Source organism: Sciurus carolinensis, chromosome 8 (assembly GCF_902686445.1).
Source record: "Sciurus carolinensis chromosome 8, mSciCar1.2, whole genome shotgun sequence".
In the NCBI taxonomy this organism is placed as follows: Eukaryota; Metazoa; Chordata; class Mammalia; order Rodentia; family Sciuridae; genus Sciurus; species Sciurus carolinensis.
The window spans coordinates 146,183,651-146,196,557 of NC_062220.1; the positions used below are offsets into that span (position 1 = coordinate 146,183,651).

The 12,907-nt window shown below is 33.4% G+C and overlaps 1 protein-coding gene across 3 annotated transcripts in view; it reads right to left on the bottom strand.

The window, feature by feature from the left end:
• Positions 1 to 331: 331 nt before the first annotated feature.
• Ift81 (intraflagellar transport 81) overlaps positions 332 to 12,907 on the bottom strand; it is a 62,901-nt gene continuing 50,325 nt past the window's right edge. For all 3 annotated transcript variants that reach the window (XM_047562417.1, XM_047562418.1, XM_047562416.1), the window contains exons 16-19: positions 11,662 to 11,733; positions 11,496 to 11,581; positions 6,784 to 6,829; positions 332 to 1,050 (exon numbers count right to left, since the gene is read on the bottom strand). In XM_047562417.1, the coding sequence (XP_047418373.1) occupies positions 868 to 1,050; positions 6,784 to 6,829; positions 11,496 to 11,581; positions 11,662 to 11,733 (387 nt within the window). In that variant the 3' untranslated portion in view covers positions 332 to 867. The remainder of the gene's footprint in view (positions 1,051 to 6,783; positions 6,830 to 11,495; positions 11,582 to 11,661; positions 11,734 to 12,907) is intronic.

Below are 12,907 nucleotides of genomic sequence, written 5' to 3' on the forward strand. Positions count from 1 at the left end.
CAGTCCTATAATTTTTTAAGAATATGTATTTTTTTAGATGTTGATAGACTTTTATTTTATTCATTTATTTATATGTGGTGCTGAGAATTGAAACCAGTGTTTTACACATGCTAGGCAAGCATTCTACCACTGAACTACCACCCCAGCCTATGATTTTTTAAAAAATAATTTTAGTTGTAGATGGACACAATACCCTTATTTTATTTATTTTTATGTGGTGCTGAGGATCAAGCATAGTGCGTCACATGTGCTAGGTACTCTATCCCCGAGCCACAACCCCAGCCCCAACTATATTAACTTTGAAATAAATAAGCAAGATATATGTGCCAAGTTTTATTTGCTTTTAAATTACATGAACAGAACAAATACATTAGTCAAAATATTAAATTGTCTTGCATTTTACAGAAGAAAAAGAAAGTGAAGTGAAACTGTAGGAATTGCTGAACTTCAGATAAATGTTTCTTCAAAACAAGAGATATTAGTTCCTAAAAGATTCCTCTAAAGTTAAAAAAAAGATTAAGAAAAACATTAAGCCATTAGGTTATTACAGTTTTTAAAAACTACATGTTTCTTAATGGACATATGTTTACATTTACAGATACTTAACTTAGTCTCCTGTCTCATAAAACTCAGAAGACACCATTGACATCTAAACTAAGCAAAACAATAGAAGCCTCTTTTCATATTAAAAAAAAAATAAAACTTTGAAACCTAAATCTACCCTAATTTTATTTCCCAAGAAAATATAATAAAGAATGGCTATCAGAAAGCAAATTATTGTACAAATCACTTTCAAGGAAAGAAATACATTATGGGATTATACTTAGAACTGGTAACAACTAAAAACCCAGGCAATGGCACACAAATTCAGAGGATCAGTCGGTCCTCTCCTCCCTCCTGAATTACCTGACCAATGGAAGTGAGGCTTTGTTGTTTCAGAAAGCACTGTTTTTTACATTCCATCAATTGTTCAAAATCACGCCACATTTTTGCTTGTTTCATGTTGGGACCATGACTTTCTCGTACAGCTTTTTGTTTTTCCCGGAGTTTCTAACATTTAAGAAAAATCAAGAATAATTAAGTCTCAGTTATAGGGATTTACTTCTAGTGTTGTAAGTGAGAGGGATATGGAATGCTTTGTACACTTGATGAAAAATAGTTAAAAAACAAGGTTCTCCTATAACATGTCAGAACTGAGATTAACAAAGCTAATTATTTTTAAGGTAGATGTAGAACAATCTTAAGTTAAACAGAACAATATAAAAGGAAGAGAGGGGGAAAAATAAAGGGAATTAGGAAAACAGAATAGTGTCATGGTATAGAATGCAGATTTTGGAAGTCAGAAGATGAGTTTTAACTTTAGCTTTGTCACTAGAGGAAGAAAGTTCTTCCAACCTGTTTTCTCAATTGTCAATTAAGAATAATAATGGAGACAATAAAATTATCTGCCTTATATATTTTTCACATGACAATAGACATGGAAATACTTGCTAAGCTATGATGTGTTACATATGTTGTGTTGTTACTAGATGATGCATTCTATCCTGAAACAGTATGTACTCTCTGTATGTTCAAACTAATCAATTATATTCATATCTTCCTTAGGGAAAAGACATAGGGATTATTAAAAAAAAAAATAGCACTCAGTAGGCCAAAATCCTTCTCAGAATTGTTTTTGTTACTAACAACCTAGATGGTTCCACCTGCCAAAACTGTTTTACTTGTTGATTTTAAAACTACAAACAGAAGTAAAAAAAATTTTTGATTAATTACAAAAATATAATTTACTTCTACATTAGGGAGATTGAGGAAGGCTGACTGAAAGGAGGGACAACACACACTCAAAAGAGAGAAGAGAAGAGGGGAATGGAGAGAAGACAACAGTGTACATAAAAGGAAACCGTGTGACAGAAATATCTACACTGACGTGGAGTATGAGGAAAATCACCAAGAGGGAGAGAAAAACATGAGAAGACATAGAAGCAGGTTACACAGGAACAGCCTGGTCTTTTCCTCTTTTAGTACAGGGTAGATCTATTAGCTGATCTAAGGACAAATGAGAGTGGTGGTGGCAGGTACTTGACTAGATGAGAGGATAAACTAAGCTGGACAAGATTCAAGTCACTTCTTACATACTACCCACCCCAGCTAAAGAGCAAGGGAAAACAAAGTATAAATTTAAAATATAACCGGCAAAATTTTTATGCCATACCTAGTATATGAATATATCTATCTAAGTTTATATGTTATATATAATATAACTTACCAAAACCATTTTTATCCTCTTAAACTAAAGCAAAAGTATTTGGAAAGGACATTAAAGCAGACCAAGAATTTTTAAGAGTTCTGAACATGATTTTAAATTAAGATACTACTTAAATTGTAACTTTTTTTACATTATTGGAAAAATTTCCTTGTCAAAAATCCTAACAACCTATAAAAGTTATTTAAAGAACCAAAGACAGGATGTTGGTACTGTCTGTATTAGAAATATTAAATTTGATTTGCTTTGTTACTGTTTGAAACCTTTAACTTTATGAATACAACTGACTGTAGTATGTAATATATTTAAGCTTATTGTCATTTAATACAGATTTATTTTGTTTTTAGTTATGAAGTACAAGAAATAAAATATCACAGGTTTCATTGTTTTCTTTTCTTTTCTTTTCTTTCTTTCTTTCTTTTTTTTTTTTTTTTTTTTTGGTGGTACCACGGATTGAACTGAGGGGCACTCAACCACTGAGCCACATCCCCAGCCCTTTTTGTATTTTTGTTTAGAGACAGAGCTCACTGAGTTGCTTATGGCCTTGCTAAATCGGGTATCACTGTTTTTTAAAGGGGGAGGGGAGTCTCAATTAGCCTGAGGATGTCTGCAAATGTCCTGTCTGTGCTGGTTTAAAGGGCTTAGACTACTATCATTTTGAAGACTAGGTTAATCTGTGTTTGCCTTGAAATTTTAGATCTGTTCTAGAACCTCTGTTTACAATTAAGGAACTTTGTTTTTTAAATGACACAGTCTGGAAATTGGGGAAAAACTAGTCATTGGCTCATTTTGCTTAAATGACAAATTGCTACTACCACTTTCCTCAAAGATTTTGCAGTAGAACACTATATTGGAAGGGGGAAAGAATTTTTATTTGGTGCTGGGGATCAAACCCAGGACCTTGTGCATGCTAAGCACGTGCTCTGCCACCGAGTTACACGCCTCCGACCTAAGAATAATCTTTAATTAGATCTGTCAATTAAGTTTGGATCTTTAATAGGATTCGGGGCTTAACATATATTTCTGTACACATCAGCATCCATTCAGATATTTTTCAAAACAAGAGAAAGAAAAGTGTTTTCATATTATTTAAAATGAACTCTTTGGATGGAAGTCAATTATTCACAATCACACCGAATCCTCAAAACAAATGATGGTTTATAACTTGATTCAAAACATTCCTTCAAACATGAACATTATTCTTTTTTATCCTATAAAGAAATCGCACATATTGAATTCATAAGTTGTCTGATAAATGAAGAATCAGCTTCAGAAGGTTTTCTTTAATTTCTTTCTATTTACTCTCATTAATGTAAAACGAATAATGGCTATTAGCTATTTATTCACAAATCACAAAACCAGAACAGAGGAGTGCTTCTTTGAGAAATGGCTGAGTCTAGGTTTGGGACAGGAAATGTACAAGAGGAGCTTCTAGGTTCACCTTTGTCACACCAGAGAATAAAGACGCCATCAAAGTCTACTAAGTGTTATTTCAGAAGGATTCAGGAACTGACTTCTAGAGACTCCCACTGCCCAAACATGGGACAATTTGAGCACTTATAAGAATAATACTTATAATAGAAACGTACCAAATATATTCAATGTGGAAGTCACACAGATACTTTTGAAGGATGATAATCAACTCATCCATTTTGAAAACCAGTCAAGTGGTATTTTGAATCAAGTGATATTTCTGCCTTTCTTATATGATCTGTACCTCAGGGTAACTAAATAGCTGATAAGGATTAGAATTATTATGTTAGAATTGTTATTATTATAGAATTATTTTAGTCAATAAATGAAGAGGGAACAACTTAATTAGAATGTCACCATTTTGCCCCCTCTCATGAATTATGTATCTAGGAATTGATTATTAATGTCTGTCTACATCACAAGAAGAAATCCTTCTGATGGAAGTGCATACCACTACCCAGGAAGTATTCTTGTCAAATATCAAAACATTTACCAACTCACAGGATATACTGGGGACAGAAGAACATTCTGATTGATATCACAGGGATACCATCAGCAAAATTTAAAGTGTTGGAAACCCATCAGGACAAATGACTAGACTTTTTTCTTCCAACAACTCCAAAGAAAAAAGATGAAGGAATAAACTATGAAGACTTAAGAGATTACCAACTAATAGCAATGCAAGAACTTTTATTAGAACCCTGATTCAAACAAATAAGTCATTAAAAAAACAGACAACTGGTGAATTCTGAAATTGATTACTGGATATTATGAAATTACTGTTAAGTTATTTTTGGTGTGAGAATGGTATTATAGTTATCTTCAAAAGCAGCTTTATGACACATACTAAAATATGGTCAGATAAAAAAATTGGGGGCAATGGGTGAGACTACATATAAAACAAGACTGGCCAGGAGTTTAATTATTGAAGATAAAATGATGGGTATACATGGATATCTTCTCCACTTTTTACACAGCTTTGAAATTTTCCATAATAAGATTTTAATAATGAAGACTATATCTACCCTATCTACACTGTTTTCTATACCATTTGTATTTCCGAAGTTCACCTTTAGAATATTACTCATCAGTTTCTAGGAGCTAATTCAGCTTTTATGTAAAAGCACAGACACATGTATGTTTTAAATAATAATTCAGACCAGAAATGTAAATAAGGATCAATAATTTTTCCATGGGCAATTTACTGAGTCAGATAACAGCTAATCAGTAATGCATTAAAACAGAAACAAAGCCATACTTTTTCATTTGTGCTTTAAGAATGGACAAGTTTCAGTTTTACATATATATAGTGTATAAATGAAATTACTTCCATGTTGCAGACTCAAGAATATTTACAGTGAAATTAAATACCCACACACAGTCAGTATTATAAATGAAAAATTGTAGTTAAACAATCCCTAATGATGATGCTACAAACTTCATAATTAGAAAATATAATGAGAACATTTTATTTTCAATAGTGAAACTAAAGTAACGTAGAGAAGAAACTCAAGAGATTAATCAACTATTAACAATGTATGGACTTCTATAAGGATGCTGATTCAAACAAGAGACAAGTGGTGAAATTTGAACATTGACTAGATATTTAAAGAAACAGAAGATATGGGGGATTGTGAAGCATGGTCAGCCTTCACTATTTAAAATCACTGACGATGACCTTAGAACTCAACTTGGTCTTTTAATTTTTAAGTTTCTCATCTACCTATTTCAGTTTAAACATGAAGAAATGAAGTTTTCAAGGGACTTGTCCAGGACCCCAGTCTAGGACTGGAGCCAAGTCATTTGATAATGGGTCATCTTTCTTCTGATTGGTTAATAGAGGTCTTTTTTTCTGCTAAGAATGACAGAGCTAGTGTTGTTAAAACATGTTGTTTTATGAAGTCAATTTCAACAATTAATTTAGTTATTTAATCCTGATGGTCAAGGCCTTTACTATCTACTACCTCTTTTTGCAGGAATAGCCCAGAGAAGTGAGAAAACAAGACTTAATCACAAACTTCTATTTCAATAATCCTCATATAATTCTGGGAGCTGAATATTTTAAGTAAGGTGCTATAGTTGGGATCTTGAATACTCCCTCAAAGATCCATGTGTTAGAGCCTTGGTCGCTAGGGTGGTACTACTGGGAGGTGGTAGAACCTTTAGGAAGTAGGGCCTAGGGGAGTTCCTTAGGTCACTGAAGGCATGCTCTTAAAGGAGACTGTGGGACCTGACCTGGTTCTGGTCTTCCTCTATTGTTTCCTCATGACGTGAGCAGTTTGCTCTGCTATGGGGTCCTTGCCATTGTCATCTAGTACTCTCATCAGAGGCCTAAAACCAATGGGTTTGCCTGATTGTACACTGGAACCTCTAAAACCAGGAGCCAAAAATAAACCTTTTTTATTTGTATGTTTGTTGTTTCAGGTATTTTGTTATAGCAACAGCTAATCCATAAGGTTTTACAACTGTTTATATTACATGAATCAATGTTTGTAAAGGGCTTAAACCAGTACTTAATAGTAAAAGCTTTGTGTTTATTAAATAAAATAAATGAATAAATATATGTATATTTCATACACAGAAAAATGTGAAAATAATCTGAAAACTGTAGTAAGAAACTTATCATGAACTGTTATTTAAAGTTAGATGGTTTTTTCCCCAAAAAATTCTGCTGTAGAGCTGAGACTGTAGCTCAGTGGGAGAGTGTTCATTTAGCATGCATGAGGCCCTGAGTTTGATTCCCAGCACCCAAAAAAAAAAAAAAAAAAGTGAAGGCCTAAAGGATTTTTTGTTTTGTTTTTGTTGTTGTTTTTTTTTCAGTGCTGGGGCTTGAACCCAGGGCCTCATGTGTGCTAGGTAAGTGCTCTAGCACTGAACTGCAACCCCAGCCCCTGATTTCCTAAGGAAGGGTTTTCATCTATGAAAGGATTTAACAATTTTCCTTCAAAAAACTATACTATAGCCTTTTAAAAAGAACAACAATGTCACAATCATGAACAAAAAGACTGAATTAATTAGATACATTTAAAAAAATAAATAATTCTTACCTTTCCAAGGTTTTCTTGTTCAGCAATATTTTTGGTATACTGTTCCCTGGAGAGTCAACATAATGATTTAGTTTCATTTACTTCAATTGATTCAGTCATACAACTAGATTATAATTTAATAGATCTATCTAAATACATTAGTCAATATAGTGTAAAATAGGTATTGGAGTCAGAATTAAACCCATTTTCAAATACTTTGTCTTTCCCCATCTTTAGCCAGTTCTGGCAAATAGTAATTTAAGAAAAAAAAAAAAAGGAGACAAAACATTGCATAAGTAATTAAGAGAATTAAGATGTTAAGTACTATTTCTGGTTATTATACCCTTAAACAATGGCAACCTATTTGTTTAAATTATACCTTAACAAGGCTTGCAGGAGAAAGGATACACATTTTAAACATTAAATAGTATGTAATTCTGCCATTCTATTTCTAGGAAATCATTCTATTAAAAAAACTCCCTGAAGTTAATGAACATAAAAACAAAGGTTATTTACTTCACCAATGCTTAGAACAGGAAGAAATTTGCAAACAAACTAAATGTCTATAGAGGGGAGAAATGTTTACAGAGATGTATTAGCAAATGCCTGGGAAAAGGCTATGGCATAACACACACCAAAAAGGCATGGCCACGTGGATAGCATTAATTTCTGTGCACACTGTTTCATAATGATTACTTCTTGTTTTTACAAGTATTTCTTTTATAAGCTAAATAAAAATAAGTTTTTTAACCTATTTATGAAAAGTTTTATTCTACTACTTTTAAATATATCAATCACTTCTAAATATTATACACACATATATTATACACCTATATATACATATATATTCCACATATGAACTTGTCCACTATGTACACAGCACTGATAAATAAAATTGCACATGTAGCAAGGGTTATAATCTGAGGTATCTTCTAATATGACCGTTTTGTCCTTGAACCCCTCCCTACTCACTTCCTTCTCACTACTTTCAGTCCAGTGGACAAGTGCGGGTATATGTAATGCTTAGAGATGGTTGAACAAATTCATATCCAGAAGTCATTTACAAAGTTCAAGCTTTCCTATGCATTTCAACAAAAATGTACAAAATGTGCTAATTTTACTACTTGGTCATACACTGGCGACCTCTTTAATATCTACAGACAAGATGTTGCAAAATTTGGACTCATTTGTCCATCATATGCTGTTTACATAGCAAAAGAAAATGCACAAAACACAGAAAAGTGATGTCTTAAATCTCTAACAAACACACATTACCTTTTGTAATTGCTTCCCTCCCACCTCTTCCACGTCACTGAACAAGTACAGATGGTATATACTGCTTACAGAGGTGGTTTAACAGTTCCATTTTCAAAAGACAATATTTTATATGAATTTTAGCAAAAGGACATTTACAAAGTAATATTTTACTACCTCTACATTTAACATAGATGGGCACTTCTAACCATCTAGATAGACTAGATGTTTCAAGTAAGGACTCAATTTGTCCACTATGTACATGACAGAAAAATAAGTTTTAATGTAAAAAAATTTTTTAAATGTCAAAAATTAAAAAAAATTAAATAATTTGTCTTGACTGTACAAGGCAAAAATAAGATATAAAGTAGGTGACATGTTAAGGACAAAGATTGAGAATAGAGGACAAAGGAACAAATGTCAAAGAGTATTAAGAGAGACTGTAGACCTTATATGTGAATGTAAATAGATTTGTTTTCATTTTTCTGTGAAAATCTATATTGTTGTACTTAATAAAATTAAACAATACAAAATTGAGACGCTAAGAAATAATAAACCACAAAAGAGAAAATATAGCACCCTAAATGAAGGAAGAATGTTATGCATTTGTGCAAAAAAGGGATATGACAAGTGATTAGAATAGAGAGAATGACAATCAAAAGTACCCAGGGTCCTTTCAGAGCCTAAGTGAAGATAGAATCTATGCACAGGAATGAGGGTGGAAGAGAATAAATACATTTTTTTTTTTTTTTTGCAGTGCTGGGGATCGAACCCAGGGCCCTATGCTTGTAAGGCAAGCACTTTACCAACTGAGCTATCTCCCCAGCCCCAATAAATACATTCTTGAGGAACTTTCATTTTCCTCTTAAAATTTTTAAGACAAAATGTTTGCCTTTCCAGTGCACCAAAGAAAAACAGCTAGGAGGATATAAATGACATATTACTCAGGAAGAATGTATAGGGGCTGGATCTGGGGCATAGTGGCAGAGCGCTTGCCTAGCACGTATGGGCACTGGGTTCCATCCTTAGCCTCGCATACAAAAATAAGCAAACAAAATAAAGGCGTGCTGTCCATACACAACAACAACAACAACAAAATTAATTAAAAAAAAAGAAGAATGTATAGATATAGCTCAGATAGCTTTAAATAATTCATTTATTATCCTAGGTCTCAGAATTATTCAAATTTTTCTTGCATTTCCCTTTATATAAAAATTTATTATTAAACTAACAGGTTCAGTATGATATACCTAATTTTAATTTATTCAATAAAGTCATTTAAGTAATAATTATGGGGGTCTGGGGTTGTGGTTCAGTGGTAGAGTGCTTGCCTAGCACACATGAGGCACTAGGTTTGATCCTCAGCACCACATAAATATAAATAAATAAAATAAAGGTATTGGGTCCATTTATAATAAAAAAAAGTACCTGGATTAAAAAAATAATAATAGGGCTGGGGTTGTAGCTCAATGATAGAGCACTTGCCTGGCATGTGTGAGGCACTGGGTTCGATCCTCAGCTCCACATATAACTAATAAAATAAAGGTCCACTGACAACTAAAACAATATTTATAAAAGAACATTTAAAAAATAATAATAACAGAAAGAGAGAGAGGGAATATTACAGAATACTTGTTCTGTGTTAGGTGTGCTCTGAGTTTCAAGTAGAAAACAGGACAGACAGAGCCTTTGCCCTCCAGGAATTCATGCTATGTACATGTGAAAGCACTGCTATGTGTATTCTATTACTTGATTCTATAAATGTTGCTCTCATTTTATAGATGATGGAGTGACCTGTCCAAGGTCACACAACTAGGAACAAAACTAGGTTAGAATAAAGTTTTATGATTCCTTCTCTAGTATCCTGAGCTGTGATATGCTGCCTCCTTAAATAACATTAAAATTTGCAGACAATTTTTCACAACCAAGTTAATTTCTTATACTTTTGGGCTCACCAGAAATGATGGTAAAATTTGAAAATGGAATAACAATAAAAATACTGTGTCCATGTTGATAACTTAGGTATGTATTAGTGGGGTTAGAATATAATCAAATTCATTTTAATCATAATATTCTTATGTACTATTATAATAATGGCACAATATTTTTACACAGGAAAACTGGGGAACGATGAAGATTTAAAATGATTTTTAAATGATGAAAAAGAACATCTTGCTAGAAAAATGATTAGAAAATCAATAGTTCAGAAGCAATTATTTCCTTCTTGACTATATTGATAACTCTGAAAGAAATGGAACTTAATTTTTATAACCTTTTTATTTTTTAAGAACAAAATGAACTATTCTCATTTCTTAGCACTGACTCTACAGATTTATAAAGCAGTTTGCACTCAGCAAAAGAATCAGAATGAGAACATTTTCAGTTTAATGTGTGAGTATGTATTAGAAAAAAACATTTATCAATTTATAGGACATTTTCTGTCTGGCTTGCATTCCACTGTACTATATACATATAAAAATTCAGACTCTGCAAAAACACTATTTCTTAGATTTCTTTTTGTAACATTAATGCATATGTCACTCAAAATCTTAAATACAGTCTCAAATAAATGTGACTCCTAAACATCAAGTTCTTATTGGATTGTGAGAGCAAAACATGTGAACTGTGATGAGGGGCAAAGAAAGCTTACCTTGTTCAATGACTGAATTTTATAGCTGGCAATTCAACTATAAGTGAATTTTTTAAAGACAGGATTTGATTTATTACAGTATGCCACAAGCTAGGATTACAAAAAGAATCACCATATAAGGACTAAGTAGTATTTATACACTCTTCTCACTTGAAATGCTGGCACACTGCAATCACATCATTTCTAGCTCAAATGCAGTCATCACACTGCACAATTAACAGGCAGATGAAAAGAGTCCCAGCCATGTGAGGCTTTAAAAAGAGACCAATGTTAATGCTTTAAAAAAGCAACTATAGGGCTGGGGATGCAGCTCAGTGGTAGAGAGCTTGCTTATTGTACATGAGGCCCTGGGTTCCATCACCAGCACCAACACACACACACACACACACACACACACACACACACACACATACACGAGCAACTATAAAATTGTACATATTTCTGAAGATGAGAAGTTTTGCTTAATGGTTATAAAAGTTTCTGTTTGCAATGAGGAAATAGTTTTGAAAATATATAGTAGTTATGGTTGTACAGCATTGTCAATATAATCAATGCCAATGGGACTGTATGCTTACAAATGGTTAAAGTAGTAAATTTTGTTACATATTTTACTACATTAAAAAACGTAAGCAAGCAAGAAATAAAATTACAGGTATTTCTATTTAGTAGCAGGGCTGGAGTATCCAGAAGATGTTTAAAATTATTTAGTCCTAAGTAATAGCTTAGCATCTGCTTACTTAAATACTCTGAATTTGTGTAATACTATTTTATTTATAAAATATCTATAAGTGAAAACATTAAGTAACTCAATATAAAAAATATCACTTGCCTAATTGCCTTCCTTTTTTCTTGTTGATCAGAAGAGACATATGCCTTCATCTCATCAGTAGCACGACGAAGCTGAACTTCTAGGTTCTAAATGGAAAGACAAGTTTCAGGGAAGTCTGACATAGAAAAAACTCAGAAAAGTTTCTGATCCACTTTCTTTGTCTTACCTTAATCATACAATTTGTATAATGGTATTTACTTTCCTCTTGAAGACATTCTTCACGGAGTCCTCTAACTTCCTACAATATATAAGTTTAAATGGGCAATATTATTGAAAGAGTAAGACAGATGGAAAAAGAATGCCTTTCAATGTACAACAAAAGAAACACCATTACAGTCATTTCTTCTGCAATTATAAATTGTTTTTACTCTAACAGAATAGGTTTCACTTTTTTTTAAGAGATGATTCATATTACTCCAAAACTTCTGGGTTCAGTTATTCATTTAAGTTCTATTGTGTGTCTAGCATTGTCTTAAGTGCTGGGGACACAGCAGTGAACAAGCCAGACAGGTCCAGGAGACAGGCTTATATAAACAAGAAAACATGAAGTAAAGGTTATTTTAGGAGGGATTAGTGCTAGAAGAAAACCCAACTGTAGAATGTGATAGGGAGACAGGGTGGGCCATGCTGGGGAGAAGTACAAGGTGGTCAGAGAAGACCTTTCGAGGAAGTGATGTGCAGGCTTAAACCTGCATGATGAGAAGGAGAGAGTAAAGCAAAGAATTGAGGGTAGAGTGTCCCAGACTGAGGGAAGAGCACATGCGAAAGCCTGGAGGTGAAGGAAGCCCATGTGGCTGGAGCTCCATGGATGAGAATCACAGCACATGGATATGAGGTTAAAGATGTGGGTGGGCCTTGTACGTCAGTTTGGAAGTCAGGTTTTTTTTTTTTTTTTTTTTTTTTGACCTGGGATTGAACCCAGGGGCACTCAACTATTGAGCCACATCACCAGCTCTTTTTTAATTTTTAAATTTTTTTAGAGACAGGGTCTCACTAAGTTGCTTAGGGCCTCACTAAATTGTAGAGGCTGGCTTTGAATTTTCGATCCTCTCGACTCAACTTTCTTGAGTAAGCTACTGGGATTACCTGGATGGAAATCAGACTTTAAGGGCTATGGGAAGCCAATGGAGGATGGTTTAAATTTTAAACAGGTTTCTTTTGACTACTCTGTGGAGAATAAAGACTAGGAAAGCAAGAGTGGAAGCAGAAAAGCAGGTAGAAGATTACTGTGGGAATCTAGGCAAGGGATGATGGGCCCTGGACTTCAGCAATAGTGGTAGAGATGGAAACATTCAGGGGATACACATAAAGTTTAAAGAAATACTTCTGAAGTTTAGAAGACAGGCCAGGGGATGATGATAAAGATTTGGGACTCTTTTAAGACTGATGTAGTGAGAATGTGCATACACTGC